At 40.7% G+C, this 24,019-nt stretch overlaps 1 protein-coding gene across 1 annotated transcript in view; it reads right to left on the bottom strand.

Annotated features, from left to right (window-relative positions):
- The window catches only part of arhgap24 (Rho GTPase activating protein 24), a 153,605-nt gene that overhangs the window by 30,729 nt on the left and 98,857 nt on the right, over positions 1 to 24,019 (bottom strand). Inside the window, exon 4 of the mRNA XM_007896953.2 lies at positions 544 to 666. Coding sequence (XP_007895144.1) covers positions 544 to 666 — 123 coding nt within the window. The remainder of the gene's footprint in view (positions 1 to 543; positions 667 to 24,019) is intronic.

The raw sequence follows: 24,019 nt of genomic DNA, 5'->3' as shown, positions 1-24,019 counted from the left end.
ACTGACCATATACACACAAGGTGTAACAATCGGTAAATTTTTCATCTACAGTGTGTGATATTCTCAAAATGGACACCAATTGCAACATCTCTGTTGTGACATCTGTTTTGTCAAATTTGCAGATGGCAAATCCCAAACTACACATCAGTAAAGTCTGAAAAAGCTAGAGAGCAAAACACAACACATTATTAACACACGTCTTTCACAATCCAAATTCTGGAATAAATGCAACAATTTTGCATTTATTAATAATATTGCAAATATTACAGATTAGACCCCAATGTGATTTCTGCACTGCTTGTGTTGAGTTGGGATGTTACACTGGGGCCAGCACAATATTACTCCAGTCCTGAACTACCATATTGGGCGAGTCTCAGGGAAAGTAATGTAATTGAAGGCGCTTTGAACTTGGTGCCCCTCCTCTTGGGCTATTGTGTCCCATTAATACCACTAAAAGTCCAAAAGCAGTAAGAAAATCCTACCGTAAGCAGCTAGAAATTAAAACATATCAGTGTAGAACTGTAGCCCAAACTCTCATCTTACCTCCACCAAAGGGAGCCCATATCACTCTGCGAATAGTCTTCACCCAGTCTTCCATATCATTCTGAGTACTGGCCATGAGGAGGTATGTCTCATGATTGGCAGTCATCCGATCACGATCTCCACCTACAAGACACAATAAACCTGAATAAGTTCCAAGTGTTGGTTAGCTCACGGATTTGGTGATAATTCACCCAATATAGTGCCAGCTTTCCCTTTTTCTCCCCGTCTTAAAGCGATCTTCCAAATATCTATATGCATAACTTTCTTCTGTTAAGAAGCTTTAAAAGATTAAACCTGGAGGTTTGCCATGATTCCTGACTCCATTCTGATTGTGATCAATAGTCTTTTACCGAAATAGTCATTTAAATATGCTCGCAGCACGTCTGACAGACATTTCAAAAAGGAAAAACTATAATTGTAAGCCTGTCAATCAATATATCACCTCATTAAATCTATCATACGCTGATGTTGAGTTCGGCTATTCAGAGAATATCAAGGAATATGTGGAGGTATAGGACATATGTAACCTGGAATAAGAATAATCCTTGCATTTGACATAGCACCTTTCATGTCAGGGGGAAGTCTCAAAGTTCTTCACAACATTTATTATAAAATGTAGTGACTGTATTTTGTGGGTTAATGTGGCAATCAATTTTTGCACAGCAATATCCCACAAACAGCCATGAAGTGAATGGCCAATTCTATCTGGGAGATTGTTGGCCAGGACACTAGGAGAAGCTCCCATCTCATTTTGATTAGTGCCACAGGATCTTTGACGTCCACCTGAACATTCAGACAAGATCTTGGTTTAACGTCTCATTCAAAGTACGGCACCTCTGACAATGCAGCACACCTCCAGCACTGCATTGGAGGGTCAGCATTGATTAACTGTGGACTCAGGTCTATTGTGGGACTTGAACCCACATCCTTCTGACTCAGAGGCAAGAATGCTACTAACTGAGCCAGGCTGATGCCTAAAAACAAGTACTGTAATTTCAAAATGTGTTTAAATAAATCTTATAACACTCCATAATCTGTGTACATTATTATTTGTCTAAGAAACCTAGGCAGCTATGAAGGGATGGGAAACTTGCATGGATGGCTGAGCCTTTTGGCAGAGATCCACCACGGCTGCCGTGCTTGAGGTAAAGAACTGCTCTCTCTTTCCATACATGCTGTACTCGCCAAATCGTAACTTTTTCACTGAGACTCGCTGTTCGTTGTGCAAAAAAAAAACTGCATGACCTGTTCCTGTGCGTCTCACTGTGCAAATTAAACCTCAACTCAATTCAGTTCACTGACTCTGACGAGAGCTTCACCGTTCTCTCCAACAAAAATAATCTCACTGTGCTGAGTGTTCTGACCTTGGCACGCATGTTCACGCATTTTATCTTCTGTGAAGAAGGTAATTAAAGAAATATTTTCTTGGATTTTGATTTTGTAAGCCATACATTTACTGCAGGTGGATGGGTCGGGGTGGGGGCCAGGGGCGTTAATCACGTGGGTCCTGAGCACCAACAAGCCTTATAGAAACTCTACACCTAGCTACTTTTGAAAAGCATTCTCAGCACTTTCTATTCTCTCAGGACTTGTGTTCAGCAGGACATCCTTCAGCTTAATAATCCTTGCATTTGATATAGCGCTTTTCACGTCGGAAGGACGTCCCAAAGCGCTTCACAGAACACACTGTAAAGTGAATTGACTGTAAATTTGTGGGCGAACGCGGCAGCCAATTGCGCACAGCAATGTCCCACAAACAGTCGTAGATTGAAAATGCCAATTTTTTTATTATTGTTTTTGGTTTTGGAGGGATTATTATTAGGCTCTGTGTGGAGTAAGGAAACTTGCCCAAGGTTTCGCCCTCTGCCTGGAATTGAACTCAGGTCTCTCGCTTGCAAAGCGAGTGCTCTAACCACTGAGCTACAGGACTCCTTGTATGTATAATAGCTTGTATGTATAATAGAGGCGGTTGAGATTTCTGAATCCATTAGAAGGTTCCTATGAAATGCCTCAAATCTTTCCATCCAGGTTTACACAGCAATAGCTTATAGCAATAGAATTACAATCATAGTTATTGTATGTCAAAGTGATCTTACTGTTGAGTCTTAATGTGCTATTCAACAACCACAACTTGCATTTATAGCACACCTTGCACCAATGGCTGGACAGTGACATTCACATAATTTGGATCCCTCTGCTTGAAGTAAATGAAGACATTTGAAATAATATGCAGTAAAAGTTTGTTTAAACAAAGCTTTGAATTCCTCACTATGATTGGGGTGCCACTGATCATTGATCTCAGCTCCCCCGGGTTAGGGAGGGAAACTTAGCCCAGAGACCAGAGCTCCTGATCACGAACAGAGATCCCTGGCTGAGTAGCTTGCTTGCTGCAATAAACAATAGCTGACATCTGGATCACCAGGTCTCTGAAACATTGAACCAAGCTGACCATGCTAGAATCAGGTATCTCTGTAGTCTAGGCAACACTCCACTACAGTATACTGGGAAGTGCTGTATATGTCCGAGGTGCTATCCTTCAGATGAGACATTAAACCAAGGTCCTGTCTGCCTGTTCAGGGGTATGTTAAAGATCCCACCCAGACACTGCTTGAAACCAAAGGCTATTTTTTTCTTGTATCCCAGCCAACAATTCTCCAAAACAAAAAATTGGTCATTCACCGAATGGTTGGTTGTAGGACCTTATTGTCGGTTACTGTGTTTGCCTAAAAATATACACTCATTATACTTGACAGCAATTACCTGTGAAGAAGTCCTTGAAGACATTAAAGATGCTATATCACATGCAAGGGATATTATAATAACAAGATGATTAATTTGCATGAATTAGATTACAGTTGTATTCATGGATTTCAGCAAATTAAGTTTTGTTCATTTGATTTCTGTTTTTAGCACATTACAGAGATTGGTTTTGACAGATAGTAATGTGGATATAATGCAGGTTTTGATAAAGAAACGTGCACAGATTTAAAAAAAAGATGTAAAAGAATTTCAATCGTTGAGGTAAGATGGGTGACTGTAGCCACCTACACAATAGTGTGAATCCTGCTCTGTCCAACACCTATTCAGGCTCCGTGATCTTATTGAATTTTGCAGACCGAAAGAATTTCAAGGAATTCAGTAACTAACGTTTAAATACAGTCAATTGAATAGCAACAGATATGAATCCAGTAAAAAAGCCTTCATGTCCTTCAAGAGTGTAAAACAAGACCCACAAATCCTGGTTCCCCTCTTTTCCTCAGAGACAAGCGAAGCTGCACTTTCAGAAGCTAGTATGTGCTTGATAAGATATCCATGAGCTCAGACCAGGATAACTATCTCATACCTATATTGAATATCTTTTTTCCCCCACTCCTAGATTTTGAAGTAATTCGGGTAAAAGGCACCGACTACCCCTCTTCCATTTACTCTGTGGCTAAAAATTCCCACGAGAAGTTCAAGTGCAGCTGGTCAAGATTAGATTTGCTTGCACGGAAACCTGTGACTGTGACCTGCAGCAAAAACACAGCTGGGTTTGTCTGGAACTGTGAAGTAGAAGACTCATGTCAGACTAGTATAAATACCTGATCTGCATCTACCATACATTTCAGCTGGAAACCACACAGGTCAGCCCACGCACTTGCAATAATAATCCCCTGTCATACAATTAGACCTCGGCCAGACATTTGTATGAGCAGCGGACCAGTTACATTCAGTTAGGGTTCAGAGAACCCCGAATGAAAACAGTTCTTTACAGCTGAATCCCAAGCTAAAGGTGAATATAAAGACTTCTCCAATATTCATCATCATCATCCAATGTCGGAGTCCAGAGTTTTAGGGCTTGTATTCGTTAACATTAACTTAGAGCATCCTGGGCTGAACCTGCAGATAACCATAATGGCAATGTGTAGGATCTTAGAACACAATCAACATCTGCCTAAATCCAACATTTAATTTCGAGAATGTGTGTACTAAAATTGCGAGCTCTCAATCAGTTCCTCCCACACAGTAAGCTCACTTCTGGGACAGGTTTGTCCAGAATTGATTCATTCTCAGGACAGTAGAAATTGATGGCTGGATCTTGACTGAATTGAGTTTAGAAGGATTCCTTATGCCCAGTGAAATCATAATAATAATTGTTGCCTTTGATATAGCAATTTCGTATCAGGTAAACGTCGCAAAGTGCTTCACTGGATTTACTGTGAAGTGTAGTGCAGGGAATGTGTAGTTTGTAGGTACACATTCACTGAATATGTGGAATAGAATCCAAGATAAATTCAGTAGAACTATTGCATACCTTTTTAAAAAAAGAACTGGGTGAGTATTGAACTAGAAAGAAGAATAAAGGTTTTGAAAAATACAGGTGAAGATAACCGAAATCTATGGAAGATGATGGTTCGTCAGCTGCTGGGACCATGATAAATTCATGCGGATGATATAGGATGCAAGGTTTGACAGATGTTTTTGCAGCTGCACTCAGCTAATCATTAAGAGATCAGGATAAATATTACATACTTTTCTCGAGGAGATACAATGGATTGCAATACAGGTTGCACAGAGACTGTGGAAAGAATGGATTTGATGAGCCAAATTGCCTTTGTGATCCATCTCCCCAGTGATGGGAGTTTTGTATGAATGGAGCGCTCTCCTGGATCATACCAGTTTTGCACAACAGTTTAAACACAGCCAGCACCTGCCAAGGTATTCAACAAAGGGATAGTCACAGATAATTGAAACAAAGGCAGCTGTTACATCCACTCACTTGGTGGTTTTAGAGTTTGCATTAAAGAAATATTATAAAAGTTGACTTCGGTACGACTTCTCTCCTAGTAACAACCTTTACAAGGTAAAGGAAGTATGACTAATATGCTTGATATAATCATCTTCATCTCAAATTCTGCCACATACTATTGAAAAAAATAACATGACCTTTATAAAATAAGACAATGACATGCCACAAAATTATAATGCCTGATGTTATTAGGAAGCATTCAATGATAGTGTGATCAGAAATCCATTGTGGTGTTCCACAATATATATTATGATGCACTGAAAATTATACACATTACAAGATATACGTCACACCTGAACCCATTAATAGCTACCATAGCTTTTTGTGCATTTGGCCAAATTCATTACGGATTGGAAAGATTGTAGATCTCGGTCTATTTTTCTGTGTTCTAAAGTATCATATTAATTTTTTTTTACAAATTTCTGCCAGAGACATTTGCTCCTCTCCATTCTGAGGCTGGAAAAGGTTAGCTCTACAGCCACATGGTTGGCAGCTTTTACTCCACAGAAATACCAACCGACGTGGCTGATCAAGGATCCTATGAGTTGGCAATTGTAATGGAGTTGTGGTTTGTCTTTCAAGTGCCCTGCTGAGCAAAAACAAACCCGTACATACACAAAAGACCAGGGTAGAAGAAACAGATGCAAATGAAGAGCGATTCATTTATAATGCATTTTGATGAAAAGGTGCATTTTCATAATCCAAACAGAAAGCAGTGTTTCTGCATCAATGCTGGAATCCTAACATAATAGCTGGGAGCAAAGGTACTTTGAATGTGTAATTTGTGTGAAGCCAAAACAAAGCTTTTTAGCTTTCAAGTGAGGACTAACATGCAATTTACAGTCCCGTCAGGATCTTAGCGACTGGCCTGCTTCTGTGGTTATCTTTTTCCTAATCAGACTCAAATTGGTTGTAAATGCAATGTTGTCAAGTCTTACCACAAGTCAGTCTATTCCAAGCACGTTCAGAGCCCTGCTTATAAAATATAATCCAAAACATTTTAATCAATTATGAACGAGAAATTCAAACAAAATCCTTGAGTCTAATTTAATGAATACAAATAAGCTAAAGCCTCGCAATTCATGGACGTTTTAACTTTGATCTGAGCCCATAAATTAACGCTTTACAAGTCTACATTCATGGCTGTTTGTGGGACACTGCTGCGCGCAAAATGATTTGTCACGTTCCGCTACAAAGTACAGTCACTACACTTTAGAGTATTTCCTATGAATGCTTTGAGACATCTCAACGATGTGGTAAGGTGCTATATCAAATGCAAGGCTTATTATGAAGTCGCCAAAGCTGTATACTAGCCTGAAACTGATCTTGGGTTAGCATGACTTTAAATAATGGGGGTTCACTGCAGGAGATGTACTCTATCCTACAAGCTGCTTTATCCAGCATCAAGGTGCAAGATTTCCTGACAAAAGCTTTATCAACCCCATTATTCCACCAGCTAATTGAAATGATATTGACATTTTTTTAAATTGAAATATTTACACAGTGGAACCATTCTTTCATAGTTTTTTTTTGTTTAAGTATATATTATATATATATATATAAATATATATATATATATATTTAAGAAATATATTCTTTCCTTTCGCACAGTGCCTTTCACCTCAGGAGGATGTCTCAAAGCACTTCACGGGATTTACTGTGAAATGGGGGGATTGCATTTGCAGGCAAATGTGGCAGGCCAATTCTGCACCCATCATTCCTGCTTCTTATATCCGCGCCACAACTGGCACCGCCTTCCATCACCTCCGGAATATCGCCAGACTACGGCACTACCTCACCCCTCACGCTGCTGAAACTCTGGTCCACGCCTTTATCACCTCAAGGCTGGACTATGGGAACTCTCTCCTCGCCGGCCTTCCCGCCACCTCCCTCCACAAGCTGCAGGTCATTCAGAACTCTGCAGCTCGTGTACTGTCCCGCACCAGGCTTCGGGACCACATCACTCCCACCTTCGCTCGCCTCCACTGGCTCCCCATCCCCCAGAGGATCAAATTCAAGATCCTCATCCTCACCTACAAGGCCATTCACGGCCGCGCTCCCTCCTACCTCTCTGACCTACTATCCCCCTACTTATCTGCCCATACCCTCCATTCCTCTGGGTCCGGTCTGCTCCACACCCCCCACCCCAACCTCCCTACCATCGGTGGCCGGGCCTTCAGCCTCTCAGCCCCTAGGCTCTGGAACTCTATCCCCCAGTGCCTTCGCCGCTTCCTCCCTTTCCTCCTTCAAGGCCGGTCTCAAGACCTTTCTCTTTGACCGTGCCTTCAGCTCCCCTCTCGACTCTCTACCCCCTCCTCGCTCCCTCCCTTCCCTCCCTTCATCCTGACCCAACTGTACAGCGTCTTGGGACGTCCTCCCGACATGAAAGGCGCTCTATAAATGGAATCTTGTTGTTGTTGTTCTGGGTCATCAGCTCGCCACTGACATCATTCCCTGCACGTTATGTGTAGAAAGCACTACGTATGACTGAAGACACTTTCTGCACACTGACAAACACCGCTGATATCACTTCCTTCACAAAGTGACAAACCTTCTTTCGAGAAGTGAGTCATTGCCTTTGCAAAAGTTATAAAAGGTCCAAATATCCCTGCAACAGGCAGCAGCAGAGATTGTCTTACACTCTGGGTTCCTGTGCAGGGTGTGAAGCTACTCACTCTGGATTTGACAGCATGTCAAATCCAGCTTCCCAGGAGGTTGCTGTAAAATATAGAGGTTCAGTATGAAGGATTATAAAGTTTTGAGGAGTCAGATATTGATGGATTAGGAGGCACTTGGCCAATTGTCAAAATAAATGTGTTTTTTTAAAACTCACTCCTCTTATGAAATATGTGAAGAAAAAGCACTTTAAATGAAGCTGGCCAGTGCATGTAGGAGTCATTGTGGACACAATTATAACTGTATATCTAGAGAGCAAGTATTGAACTCAAACCCAGGCTCAAGTGCAGTGCAGGTTTGTCATTTTGCAAAGTCAAGGGTGGATTCCCTTGACTCTGCAATTCTATAAATCTGCAGTCCTGAGGATTATAAACAATGCGAAATATCTGTTGGGTTGTGTGAAATAAGTGTGTTATGTGGTGACCAAAGCCAGATTCCCAGTGCTCCCAGTGCTCAATAATGTGTTTAATCTCCCAGCTAATCTAATTGTCCTTGAAGTACATCACCCTGTTCTCAGTAAGTGCCCCCTGCCTCTTCCACAAACAGAATAGACAAGAGCACGCCCACATTGTGTTTGAAGCTGTCGCTGATGTTTTTATCACTGCACACTCTACACAATGGCTTACATTGTACAGACAGCAGACTGGAAATAGAAACAAGTTGACGTTCAAGGATTATCAGCTGCAAGGTGACTACTGGTTAGGTTGAACGACAGCAGCACAGTTTGAGACCTGCAAAGTGAAATGAATCTCTCTCAAACATGCACGGATCACAGTATAAGTATGTTGGTGGGAAGTGATCTCTGCAAAACAATTCTTTTATCTGTTCTTTCCCCGTTTCTTCCTATTATTAAGACTCTATGTGAAACGCAGGGCTTATTATTATTATTATTATTATGGGGTATCGTCAGACAGGCTCATTTCCCACAAGCACCTACTCTGAATAAACAACAACTTGCACTCAAGTAGCACTCTTTATTTAGAGTAACATCTCCGAGTGCTTGGGATTGGACTCCAAGGGAAGGGTGGGGGTTTGGGAAGAGAGGAGGAGGGATAGGTAACCACAGAGGTTCAAGGAAGTAGGATTTGAGTCAGGGCTTAAAGGCAGAACAAGAAGAACAAGGCTGAGGGGTAGAGGGAGGGAGTTCCGAAGGTTAGTACATAGGAACCAAAGGCTCAGCCAATAATGGTCACGTGGAGTGGGTGGGATGAACAGCAAACCTGATTTATCTGAGTGAAGGGTGTGGCCGGTGGAGGAGTAAGGTAGGATGAGATTGGAGATATAAAGTGGTGCCTGGGAGTGGATGGATTTGTGGAAGAGAGTGAGCCCCTTCTCTTTCTGTCTTCCAAGTCCTGCTCCAATTCAAACCTCTTTCAACGCTCATCTGTTGCTATTACAAAGGTAACAATTTAGCCAGTTCTGTAAGAGGCAATCTGATTGAACATCAAGTAGCATCAATATTGTTAATCTTGATGCATCTTAAAACTGCATTTAACTTCAATGATAGAGCAGTACCATCCACCTGCATAATATACACGTTTGTCCCCTAGGTGTTTGAGAAGCATTAGCTATCTCCATGAAAAACATGATTGTTCAACTGGACAGGGGGATTGGGTTGTATCTCAAGCTATAAGCCAGGGAATCACCTGGGGGAAAAGGAGGAGGGAAAAGCATTTCAAAAGCGATAGATTAATAAAAATGGAATGGGGGCGAGAGAAAGTAAAATAGAAAAAGGACTCTCAAAGAAATGATGTCGCAACAGCTCAGAAGCGAGCCCTTTTCACTTCTTAACATTTGCTGCAATGCAGAGAAGTAGTTCACTGCTTAATATTTCTGTCACACCAAAGGCTGATTTCCTGCCTGTCGCTGAGTGCGGATCACCTTACTGGAGACTTTTGAACAAGACAAATAAACAGCAACCAACTTAGCGGTGCAGTTGTCATGTTGAGCTGTCCTGTTCTCAGAGACTTGAGTTAATTACTGAACCCTCTTGTGATGTCCCGCCCTCCCTGTTTCTGAGCAATTGGATTAGTTAGAAATAGCCATGGAAAGTAGAAATGTCTTAGTGATTACAGAGAACTTCAAGTGGGCACAGTCCCAAACATTTCTACAATCAACCTATCTTTCCAGGACATCCCCATTTAATGCATATTCGAATTGGAAGCACTACTTCAAAAAAAAAGTACTACTTTTCAAATAGCCATCAATTTTTTTTCAACTCTTCAATAGATTCTCATCTATGACGTTCTGGGACAGTTGATTCCATACAAACAAACACACAGACACACAAAGACACATACAAACAAACACACATACGCACTCAACCATGTACACACATGTAGACACGCACTGTGCATTGTCTCTTTACTACATGAAAACACTTGGCCCTTTAAGAGAAAAATCTCGTCATTGAGCAAAAGTAAAATAAAACCTATTAGCAGCACATTTCTGCAGCACGTATCTGCAGAATTTCTGGTTCATTCTTACACTGTGTAACTTCACTGGTTGTATATTGCTGAGTAATGAATAACGTTCCACGCTCTGCAGGGGAGTGGATAAATAAGATATGCAGCGACACTAGGTTCTCTAGGTTTGTAATTAGGTTTTATAAAAAATATCAGTAGATGCCTTTGGATCCCTCTCTCTCTTTTTCACCACCAGTGGTGTGACCACATAGAAGGCACAAGTCCAACAAACAATGGAAAATTTTAGTTCCTTTTTTCTTCTTCATGAGGTTTTACCTGCACAAAGAGGTTAATAGCTCAGAGTCAATGTTTTATAGTCACTGGATGCAAATTTGGAAAGCACTGCACAGCATTTCACAGGAGTACAGTGTAATTACATTGCAGGAAACTTCAGACCCTGAGGCTGATGTTGCTGAGATCCTGCTCGGATTTACAATGTGGAGTACAATTCAATGGTAACTTAATTTTTATTTTAAAAAAGCACGTTTGCGCACAACTAATTTGGGAGAATCACGTAAAAAGATTTGTAAATTGCAAATCCCAGGCATGTTGGAAGCTGACCCTCTGGAATGCCTCTCTAACACTGTCTACATGAAAGTAAAAACAGATCAGAATCCAACTAGAGATCCTTGTACTTGAATCCAACCGAATCTTAAATTCAGCCTTAATTCAGAAGCTGCTTTTCTGTAGTAGCAAAAAGGAAACTGTGGAAAATCGGCTTCAAATTAAGATTGAAGACTGTTTTCCAAATTTCACATAATCTTATTTTAAGACAGTGATCTTAAACCTAAATTTTGGCCACTGGAACAGGAATGCCAGCTGATTTACTCCTTCTAGCCCAGTCAATTGTAGCGTCTACCACTGTTCCGGCTGAGATTAGTGAACTCAGCACAGCTCTGGGATAGAACTCTGATCCGCCTGAGCTTTGTGGCTCAGTTCCAGTTACCCACTGAGCCCTTGGGGAGCCCAGATGCTCACTCTTAAAGGCAGCAGGGATCTATCGTATCACTGAACAGCTCTGCAAATCATACAGAATGGTCAGTGTGCACAGAACATGCATTGACTAGCTACCTTCTCATGTTAACCATAAGAATCCACATTGTGTTATACGTTATATTTATTTTGGCAATGAAATAATACTGCAGTTCTTAAGGGATTAAGAGTATCACTCAGCAATTTTTTACGATGAAAGATGGATTAATTCCTGCTGCGTTGATGAAAGATCAAATGGCAGCTCCCACTTTCTCCGAAACTGTATTTTCCCTTTTCCCCGTCAGTGTTATTCCCACAAGGCCACTCACTCCTGTGTGATGCCATTCAGCAGGAAGGATAAAACGGGCATGATGTTATTCATCTTATCCAGGAATCTCTCAAGTTACACTGTGAGAAAACGCAATGACGGCGGTGGAGATGGGCGGCATCACATCAAACTGTTTCCTCCCTGCCCTCCTTTGCAAAGGACAATAATAAAACAAATAATAATCCTTACATTCGACTTGAATCCTTTGCCATCTGAGGACATCTCAAAATCCTACACAGGATATATTGTAAAGTATATATTGACTTTTAATTTGTAGGTTAACATGGCAGCCAATTTGCACACAGCAATATCCCACAAACAGACACAAAGTTAATGAACAAGATTTTATTTGGAGGATTGTTTGTGGGACACTGGGAGAAACTCCCTTCTCTTTCTGAGTAGTGCCATGGAATTTTTAACATCCACCTGAACAGGCAGATGGGACCTTAGTTTAACATCTCATCTGAAAAATGGTGGTGAGATATACAACCTGAAGCCCCACCAATTGATTGCCATAGGTCTCATCACAGCAGTGACCAGTGGATTCACGTACCAGGCAACACCAGGCTAGGGTTACCAGCAGACTATTCTTTCCATTTACTTTTTTCTCTTTTAATTCCTATTTTCTGGGCTGGTTTCTTACACTGAACATAGCATTTCTTCATCACGGTCAGGGTTATGGGCCTAGTGGAAAAATACTTATTTGGTTCTGTAAGGGCCAAGATACCCCAAAATGTCGGATCTATCGCTTCAATCCATCATCAGTTTGGGAAATCGGATGACTCGGTGAGGGTAGGAATAAGGAAGAAGTGGTTACACTACCTCCAGTGGCTAGGATATTAAATCAGTGTGAAGCTCAGAATGCTAAACTCAGACCAGTTACTGCCCCCCTCCTGCCTCGGGCTGTTAAGAAGTGCCCTCCCTGAACATTTGCACAAGTCTAAGTAAGTCCGTGTTCAATCAATAGTGTTTTCAGTTTTTTCTTTATTGAATATTTCTTGATTTATGGCATATATCAAGAAATATTCAATCAAGAAAATGTATTTTGTTCAGCGACTACAAAGGTTGGTCCCCACTGACTCAGATGAAACATTGCCAATAGGAGCCAAAATGAACATTGGTGCTAAATTAAGGAACTTGATCAAGAATACCAGAGATTTTCCTCATAAAGTCAGAATATAAAGTATGGACCTATTATTATGCAGTGGGTTAGAGTTACGACCTTGGCAGCAACCTTGAGACCCAGAAGTTGACTATTTCCAGCTCACTGCAAGGTCATTAGGTGGCCGCTGACGTCACTTCTTGCATGTCAGGTAGGAGGCAGGAAGTAATGTTAGCAGTGACCTGATGACCCAGAAGTCGGGTTTATTTTTAGCTCGGCTGACTGCGCAAAAGCAACAGGTCAGACAAGTCAAAGCAACAGATCAGACATTCATGGCGCAACAAACCATTTTATAACGGGGGCTCAACTGTAGTAGTTGTGAAGTTACCATAGCAGTGCAGTGCAGGAAGGAAGCTTGGCAAAAGGGAGTTCAAAATGCTGAACAGAATAATTTCTATTACACACGTTGCACTTGATTTTAGCCAAAAGGCCGAAACACTGAGTGTCCAGTGCCTTGGGATGTCCTCCTGATGTGAAAGACGCTATACAAATGGAATTTTGTTGTTGTATTACAGACTGGATGGGACATGCAATAAAAATATTAGGGAGACGGAGGTGAGCAGAGAAGCGGTGGGAGAACCGAACAGATGACACACTTAATAATTCTGATAGCTTCTCAGCTCAATTAAAAATAAGAATTCCATGGTACAAAATGATCACATTGGCCTCAAACCCAGAATTCAAAACCAAAAAATCTTCCTTGAAAACTTTCATTGTTGGGAGTTTTTTTTTAAAAAATTGAATTTAAAATTATTGCCTAAGTAAATGAATCAAGCACAGACAGACTTATTTCTTGGCTCCTGGCAATTTAACATAAGGGCAAACATTGTTGTTTTTTTTAAAAAAATGGCACGACAATTCAAGAAGAATGTCCTATTGATTTCAACTGCTTTAAGAATGTGTGAGCTGGCAAAAGAGATACTGATTGTTTGACAGATGGTTTCCATTATGGTAAAAAATAAAGTTTGCTCAATTTCGAGAAACACCTCATTTATATAAAAAACGGATTCTCAATTGTGTGCCAAAGCAAACCTTCAAAATTAGCAAAATTGCCAGCTCACAGTGGTTTACTGGTTTACTTTGGCCAAGACACAGTCACATAACAGTTTCCATCACTGCTGGTGATGAGGAAATGTTACTCGGTTAGCAAATGAACTGCAAAAACTTCAACACGAGTGGGTTGCACCATCCAGCAGGTTTGCACTAGTAACGGCAATGTTTGAATTGTAGTTCTTCATCTTTGCAATTGCACATTTTACGCTGAGACACGAAGCTGGTCTTTTGCTGAGAAAATACTCTTAGTATAATAATAATAATACACAACATGGAATTCTGCAGCTCAGCGGTTAGAGCATTAGAATTGCAAGCGAAAGACCTGGGTTCGATTCCTGGCAGGGCGAAGCGTTGGGACATTTTCCTTACTCCACACGCCTCTGTTTACCTAGCAGTAAGTAGGAACCCGGTTTATAGTTGATTAGCGGATTGCTTTTCCGGGTGTATTAATACCTTTAAAAAAAATTGGTCACTTCAATCCATGACTGTTTGTGGGGCACTACTGTGCGCAATTGGCTGCCACATTTCACCCACAAAATAAATACAGTCAATTCAAAGTATTTTCTGTGAAGCGCTTTGAGACGTCTCGTAGCTGTGATAAGGCGCTATATCAAATGCAAGGATTATATAATAATAATAATAATAATCCTTGCATTTGATATAGCGCTTTTCACGTCGGGAGGACGTCCCAAAGCGCTTCACAGAACACACTGTAAAGTGAATTGACTGTATAATTGTGGGCGGACGCGGCAGCCAATTGCGCACAGCAATGTCCCACAAACAGTCGTAGATTGAAAATGACCAATTTAATTATTGTTTTTAGTTTTGGAGGGATTATTATTAGGCTCTGTGTGGAGTAAGGAAACTTGCCCAAGGTTTCGCCCTCTGCCTGGAATTGAACCAGGTCTCTCGCTTGCAAAGCGAGTGCTCTAACCACTGAGCTTAACCACATTATTATTATAATAATGTAATAATCCTTATAATAATCCTTGCCTTTTGTATAACTTGTTTAACTGGGGAGAGGGGGTTGAAACGCGCTTCATATGGTTTTATTGTAAAGTGCAGTGGCTGTGTATTTTGTAGGTGAACGTGGAAGCCAATTTGCACACAGCAATGCCCACAAAATGCCATGAGTGAATAACCAATTTTATTTGGGGGATTAGCAGATTGCTTTTCAGAGGGTAATAATACCTTAAAAAAAATTGCTTCTGATGAAGGGTTGTGGACCCGAAACTTTGACTCACTTTCCTTTCTCCATAGATGCTGCCTGACCTGTTGAGTTTTCCCAGCTCTCTCTGTTTTTGTTTCAGATTCCAGCATCTGCAGTATTTTGTGTTTTGTTTATTTGGGGGATAGTTGGCCAGAACATCGAGAGAACCTCCCATTCTCTTACCGAGTAGTATCAGGGGATCTTTATTGTTCACCTGAACAGGCAGACGGTGCTTCAGTTTAATGTCTCATCCGAAGAATGGCTAACTTGCTACCAAAAGTGCTCAGAACATTGCAAAATGTATTTCCAAATGGCAGCAAAGGCTATTATGTAGGTAACTTTTTACTTCATGAATTCGGTTGAGAAAAGACTTGGAGGCAAAACACAGGGCGCTATCACAAGCTCTAAGTTGTGATTTTGGACAGTGTTTTGTTTTCCAGTTATTTCTCAGTGAATAAAATAAAATAATAATAATAATTTGGTCACTCAATTCATGATAGTTTGTCTAACACTGTGTGTGCAATTGGTTGCCGGGTTTCACCCACAAAATATACAGCCAACTCACTTTATAGTGTATTCTGTGAAGCGCTTTGAGACAACTTGAAGACGTGATAAGGCACTATAATCAAACGCAAGGATTAATATTATTATTATCAGAAAAGACCCAATAAAAGGTTAATAATGTCTTTGCTGGAGTTCAGAATTGCAACGTGTGAGGGGAATTGATCAATTGTAGGCACAAAGTCCCTGTTAATGCATGATATCCGGTTTGCAGGTATGGCACCTTGGATCCCATTTAAGCAGTAACACCAAAGGATCCGCAAGAATCTGTTTCAACAATTAAGGAGTTAAGCAGCTGGCTTGTGCCATTTGATAGCTTTGAATTACAGCCTGACAGAGCGAATGGAAAGGGCAGCAGCAGTTCAACTCAGCCACAAAAATATTAACATTTGCAGAGTTCAGCTCTTTTCTGAGCTCACACCGACCCAATCTCTGTTCATGTCCTGAGCAGACTATCCAAATCTCTGCAGCCTGTGCCCTTTCTGCACCAGGCTTTGTGAATCAATCAACACCATCTTTGCTCAGATCTATTGACTCCCCATCCCCAGTGGATCGAGTGCAAGATCTTTAAATCCTTTACATCACTCCACTGTCTCTCCCCGCCCCCCACCGTACCTTTGCAACCTTCTTCAACCCTCAGACCAGGATGCTCCCTTCAATCAGCAAGTACTGGCCTGGTTCATGTCAGTCAGTCTATCCACCCCATATCAGCAGGCAGACTTTTAGTCTTTCTGCTTCCACTCACTGGAACTACATCCCGGAGTCTAGCCGACATGCTCCCTCCCTCGCTTTGTTCAAGGTCAATCTCAAGACCTACCTCTTTGACTGCACTTTCAATCATTTTTCCCCTCTCCACCCTTATCGTCTGCCATTTCTAGCTCAGCTGCCAAGCCAGTATTTTTAAGCACCTTGGGATGTCCTCCTGACGTGCTATATAAATGTAAATTTGTTGTGGTTGTGCAATCTTCCCTGCACAGTAGCTCAGACATTTCCCTGGCAGGATAGCATCCACACCTCCACATAAAGGAAACCCAATTTGGCAAACACTATTTTTTCAAAGTTAGTATCTGAGTCATGTGGTTGACTTGGAATTTACACTGATGATAAATACTTGTGAATAATCAAACCTACCAGATCTGATTTGGTTGTTTGAGTCTGCTTCCAGAGGAGGGAGCTCTCAGTCTCTTATGTTGAAGTCCTGGTCCATCTCATAAATATACATTATTCTGGATTTAATGCAAAAGCTTTGCTATAGTCCATCACAGTGGGATGTATCCCTTGAACTGTAACAGAGTTGTATTTACCCTGGATAAATATCAGTGAAAAACACTTATGTTGGGTTAACATCATGCCACCTGCTGCATAATGACATACACTCATGTTGCACCTCTGCCTGGCAGGGGTTGCTCATTGTACATCCCTGGCTGTTGACATCAAAAAGTTTGGGTTTGTTTGTGGAAGCAGCAACGTAATTGCAGTACATGTTAAACTGAGATTCCGTCTACCTGCTCAGATGAATGTTAAAGACCCCATGGCACGGTTTAAAAAGATAAGGGAGTTTCGCCTGGTGTTGTGTCCAACGATCCCCCTAAATAAAATTGGTCATTTGTTTCATGGCTGTTTTGGAACTTGGGTGAGAAATTGTGCTTGCCGCATTTGCCTACAAACAATCATTCACGCCACTTCACAGTAAAATCCTGTAAAGTGATTTGAGACATCCTCATGACATGAAAAGCGCTATGCCAAATGCAAAGAATATTACAGATATCATATGTGTATGTATGATATCATGTATGAAGTAGTTTGATAGTATACTTTATAATAATAATACTTGCATTTGATATAGCATCTTATCATGTCAGTGATACGTCTCAAAGCACTTCACAGAATATATTGTGAAATGAATTGACCAGATATTTTGTGGGCAAAACAAGACAGCCAATTGAGCACAACAGTGTCCCACATACGTACATTGAGTGACCAAATTATTATTATATTTAGTTATATTTTGAAGGAACTTACCTTGAAATGTATCTTCTGTGCACATGCAGAAATACAAGGTGACCAAAATATTGTGATACCATTATAATGTTTAATAAGTCTTAAAGAAATTATTTTTTTTAGATAATAGGGTAACTGAAAAATAAGACTTTTTGGTCACCCTGTATAAGGTATATTATCAAACTACTTCATACATGATATCATACAAAAACATATACTTATAATAATTCTTCCATTTGGCATAGCGACTTGCTTCCTCCCTTGCCCCCTTCAAGACACGTCTCAAGACCCTCCTCTTCGACAATGTCTTCGGCCACCCTCCCACTCTCCGTGCCCCCCACCCCTCCTGATCCCAACACCCAGCACGGGTCCAAATCCCTGACTGTCCAGCGCCTTGGGGTGTTCTCCCGACGTGAAAGGCACTTTACAAATGTAATTTGTTGTTGTTGTTGCCTGACAGGTCAGTTAACCTTGGAGACAATTAAGGAATGGAAATGAATTTGTGGTATTTCAGAAAGTGTTGTGAGATAGTTGACACAAGGAACACATCATGAAACTCACCCTAACATTTACAATTCAGCCTCTTCTTTAGTTCTTTTTAAAATCAGAAGATAAACTCCTGTAATTTTGTCCCCTAAACCCAACAGATACAAGATTAAAAAAACAAAAACAAAAGTCGCTGGGAACACTCAGCAGGTCAGGCAGCATCTATGGAGAAAGGAAAGTGAGTCAATGTTTCGGGTCCACGACACTTCGTCAGAACATTCACGTTGACTCACTTTCCTTTCCCCATAGATGCTGCCTGTCCTGCTGAGTGCTCCCAGCGACTTCTGTTTTTGTTTTCAAATTTCCAGCATCTGCAGTATTTTGTGTCTTTTTGGATACAAGATTAATTTCAACTCCAATCGCTTGTGCCAAAGACAGATAACAGTGCCATCCTTCCAGCTGTTACTGCTCTTCCTTCTGTCACCTTTTGTGACCTCTGTGACCTCCTGCATTGGACATGCACCACACTTTTGTACCATCTGCTGATTTATCTTATCATTCCCCTGATCTTCAATTTCTGCCCAACTACTATATAAACAAGTGTGACCTCGTGAAAGGACAATGATACATCTTCCCTAGTTAGCATATGAGTACAAGATAAAATCATCTGGGACTGAGCAGTGAATTACAGAATGTAGTGTGTCCTCTATGAAATTAAAGTGGCTCTGTACTGCTTTTTTTCCATTGACCTAGTTTTATTTGTTTTCTATTTATTAATTTTCCATTTGCACTTTAAGACATCCTCCCAATGTGAAAAGCACCATATGCTGCAGTATTCTGTAGTCTGTTGTATCATATTGCTAAATTGGTAGTTTCACGATTGCTTCGTGCTGCTGCAGAATATGCTTTGTGAATGTTGCAGGAATGAATTAGGATCCAGGTCAGGAATAACTAGATGAACTGGAAAATTTGCTCAATTTAACTGGACAAAAACACTACTAGCAGTCTTTCCTGAGCATCTCACAATCACACCAGTAGTTGTGGATGCATGCCCAGCTCTCACCACTCCATGGTGCTGTTGTGTACAATCTACTTATGGGTCACTTGCCCTGGTGAAAAAGTATCTGGCAAACGTTTTGTTTATTTAGAAGGCGGGTAAAGAAGAGCCATCAATAACGTTTATTGATTGTGATTAATACGATTGATATTGGCTATTAATTGTAAGGAGATGGAAGAAAAAGTTAGTGAAATACTTTTACATGCACACAGTACCATTATTATAATCTTTGCAGTTTTCATGTGACGTATAGTGACTGTATTTTCTAGGCAAACATGACAGGCAATTTGTTCGCATCAATATCCCACAAATATCCAAGAAGTGAATGACCAATTTTATCCAGGGGATTATTGGCCAGGACACTGGAAGAAATTCCTTTTTTATTTTCAAATAATGCCACGTGATGTTTAACATCCACCTGAATAGGCAGCGGGGTTTAATATCACATCCAAAGTATCTTCAAGTTCATGTTTTTTCATATCTTTGAGTCATCGTATTCATTAACTCCAGTTCAAAATGTTGCATTTCTTGCATCAAATTAAAATGGAACCAGGATCTCACAATATACAAATTCCTATCCAAGATTGTATAGTTTACATTAAACTCCAATCTAATTGTGCTGACATTAGAGAGAGATTCCACCCGAGTCTAGATTTACTTCATTTATGTAACATTTCAGAGCGAGCAAAATTTGGCAGATTCTTGAATAGAGCCTTAATTTTGAAAGTAGTTTTCTGTAAGATTGTTTTAAGAACTACAGAAAAATCACTTCAAAGTTAACAATGAATTCAACAATTTGCCAAATTCTGGACACTCCGAAATACCACGTTAATAAAGTAAATATGGAAACAGGTGGAATTTCTCTCTTGAGTATTTATAACCAGACTTGTAAATAGTAAACTAGGCATGCTGACCAGTGGCGGCATCTTTGTGACTGAAAGCCACATTGTGTTCTCCACTGCATGTTCCTCTTCTATTAAAAGGTTGCTTCAAAACTAACTGATAGGTTCACGAAGAGACCAACCAGGGTAAGACTGCTGTTAAATTCATATATAGAATATTTAATAGTCTAAATCGATGCCTCTGGAACATGCAGACCCAATGCAAACATATACTTCCATGTTTAAACATGAAAAAAAATTCTCTCTGATGCCAGTACTGCCTCAATTTAGCAAAGTATCTGGCATTTCATGTGTATTCAACAGGATTTAGTGGCAAATAATGAAGGTGAAAGACTTTCCCGTTTATCATGGAGCTCCTGCAGTTCAGCCATTAGATCAGATACTGCAGACCATAAATATTCAATTGAAAATTAGACAGTGCTGAATGAATGTGATTATTATGTTTGTCCTGTGCTGCTATGATATAAGTGCTGTGCAACTTGGCTCCGTGAGATTCATTTTTACACATTATACAATCACTTTCATTATTAAATACATCATTTGATTGCAGGCGTTTCAATACCGCTTTTGAAAAAATACATATATTTCATTCAGCCCCATGGCCCTTACCCCATTAAATTATTAAAGAAAAAGCAAAACTCTTGGGGCAAGTATTGCAAACATTAAGCATTCTTCTCCTCTTCCCGCATACCAAATGCTTTCTTTTTTGCAAAGCATTCTATCAATGTACAATTACACTTTAAAGGCTCCTCTGTGGACCCCTATTAGTACTAGATTAGCTTAGTGGGAAAAGCATCTCACAAAAGTCTTGGAAAACAATCTAAGTACAGACAGCAATGCTATGTACAGAAAGTGACTACAATTGAAGAAAATCCTTGCAGCCTCTTCGACCGAGTTTTCGGTCCTTTTTCTCCTCCCCACCCCACCTCGGACCCATTGTCAGCTCAGGTGCCAAGCCATTATTGTTAAGCGCCTTGGAATGTCCTCCCAAAATGAAACAAGCTATAAAAATGTATAGCTTTTCATTGTCACTGAACATTGAGTACTGGCCATTATAACTAACTTCTCCTTTAATTGTAAGCATACTTCCTAAATATATTAATGGAGACAGACAGCATTTTTTGCATGTTGACATGTATTCCACACTGTATGAGGGTGTGTTACGCAGAGCAACCCTGTTATAATGCAGTGGTCCCGTCTTAAAACAAAGAGCAAAAAAAAAGGCTGACTTCTGAGTCTCCAGGTCATTGCTGTTACTTGCTACAGGTTATGTGCACTGGCTCTATGCGTAAAATGCTTTCCTGACATTATTTCATGCATGCTACACATATGCAATATCCACAGGAAATGCTTCAGCCCCTTGGGATGTTTTCCCGATGTGAAAGGCGCTATACACATGTAATTTGGTGTTGCTTTTGGTGCCAATCCTTCACCAAGTGGCATCAGCAGCACTTCCTGTACAATGCAAACGTACATAACACTCAGGGAAGTGACATCAACGACGCTTCCTGCGCATCAGTAGCAACCTGATGACCTGGTAGTTGGACATTTTTGCTCTCGGAAAGCTGGTGAGGTAGCACCGGAAACCAGGAGTATTGCACTTCCGGTTAATGCAGATCCACAGGACAGCAGAGTTATACCTACAAGCTACACTGTGCGACACTGGGGGGATTATAATAGACTTATACTATATCACATTGTGGAGCATTCCACTACTGACAATGCTGCAATTTATGACTTGTGAACATAAGTACCAATGCAATTGCTTTCAAAGTAGCAAAGTAGCAAACTTCTGGCTGCAGATGTTTCTTTATCCTCTAGGTTAGGTGCATGTAAGTTACTGATCACTGGCTTTTAGAGCTTTTCTCCTCCCTACCTCCCCCAATTAGAACTGTCAGCTGTCGCTACCAAAGGTAGCAGGAAGTACTGTCTGCTCTTGGCCATGTTGTCTCTGAAGGCAAAGAGAACTCATGTTTCTGGCAATAACTGCTTCTGAAAATGCACTTGCTGTCAAAACCAACTTGCATTTATATAGCGCCTTTCATATAAGATGCTTCACAAAGGTAGTGGAGATAATGGAGTTGGAAGGCAGGAGGGGGATAGTTTGAGGATATTATGGTCAAAGCGTTAAGTTGTTAATAATAAATAATAATGCTTGCTTTGATACAGTGCCTATATCAAATGCCTCAAAGTGTTTCATAGGGAACTACTGTGCAGTACAGCTGTACAACAAAGTTGTTGTTATTGCTGTCAAGTGTGATGACCATGTATCTATAGATTAACTTGGCAGCTAACTTTTGCACTTATACCCAGCCAATGCATGCACACACACCCATGAACTGAATGCCCAACTATTGTGGAAGATTGTTGACCAAGATACTAGGAGAAACTCACTTCTGGAGTCCTGTAGCTCAGTGGTTAGAGCACTCGCCTTGCAAGCGAGACACCTGGGTTCATTTCCAGGCAGGGCGAAACCTTGGGCAAGTTTGCTTACTCCACACACCTAATAATAATCCCTCCAAAACAAAACAATAATAAATTGATCATTTTCAATCCACGACTGTTTGTGGGATACTGCTGTATGCAATTGGCTGCCACGTTTCGCCCACAAATATACTGTCAATTCACTTTACAGTCTGTGAAGCGCTTTGAGACATCGAGAAGACGTGAAAAGCGCTATATCAAATGCAAGGAATATTATTATTTTTATTCTTTTTTCAAATAGTGCTATTGGAATCTTTTACATTCTCCTGAATAGGCAGTCAGAACCTCAGTTTAATGACACATCCAAAGAACGGCATCTCAGAAAATGCAGTACTGCCACAGTACTGAACTGGATTGCCAGTGTAGACTTAATGTCCCTGACATGGGGCTTTTAAGAGGGTTTCGAAACCAGTAAGACACAAGGTGAAGGGTGTTGTGAGAGTTTCAGAGAGCATGGGATTAGAGGACTGCTGTTAATGGTAGGAGTAGAATATAAACAGGTATTAGGCTACTAGTTGTTATTACAACTTAGAAGTTTTATTGCTTCAATTATGTTAGTTTACTAACCACTGCAGTTCCTCAATAAAACCATGGGTTGATGTTACTTACCTCAACAACCCTTTATTGGTCCCTGGATTACTGGTCTCCCAAGCTCTGTGGAGAATACGACTTGCACACAGAGGTCACAATTGGAGTGTACGAGCAGCACGTACAAGATAAAAGTGCCCAAAAGAAAGGCATCAACATTTACTCTGTGAATTTAGACAGCAACATTCTTGGGAAGACTGAAGATCACATTGCTGATGATTACTTATTGCATTAATGACTTATTACCACGGTGCATACAAAGTTCATCCAGTCAGTGCAGGAACCCTACAGGAACCCTAATGCCACTCAATTAGACACAGGCTGTACAAACAACAACTGTTGGGGTTGCAGCAAGGTCATGCAGACTTCACTTCTTCCTGTCAGTGGGTCTGCAGTGAACAAAAGTACCAGGGCTACTCAGCTGCACTACAACCAGACTGATCTTTCCCGTAAACATGTGGCTGCAGCTCATTAAAAGCAACTTTGAGTGAAATAGTAAATGACACACTCACAGTGACTAAAACAACAAGTCCGCTACCAGACCAGCTGTCCTTTGCTCTGGTTCCTACCGCATTCATCATAGACTTGACTCTTTTGTGTTATGATTTGTACTGCAATGGGCTTATTCTGCATATTGTGCAACTCAGACTTTTCTTTATTCTGTTCATATTCCCTCTCAAAACTATTCGGGCTTATTTTAATGTGTGATCTAAAAACTTACTGAACCAGCTGTCTCAGGGAG

This window comes from Callorhinchus milii, unplaced genomic scaffold (assembly GCF_018977255.1).
Source record: "Callorhinchus milii isolate IMCB2004 unplaced genomic scaffold, IMCB_Cmil_1.0 Scaffold1, whole genome shotgun sequence".
Classification (NCBI taxonomy): Eukaryota; Metazoa; Chordata; class Chondrichthyes; order Chimaeriformes; family Callorhinchidae; genus Callorhinchus; species Callorhinchus milii.
The sequence above is the reverse complement of the archived record's forward strand: the minus strand, read 5'-3'. Positions and strand labels throughout refer to the sequence as shown.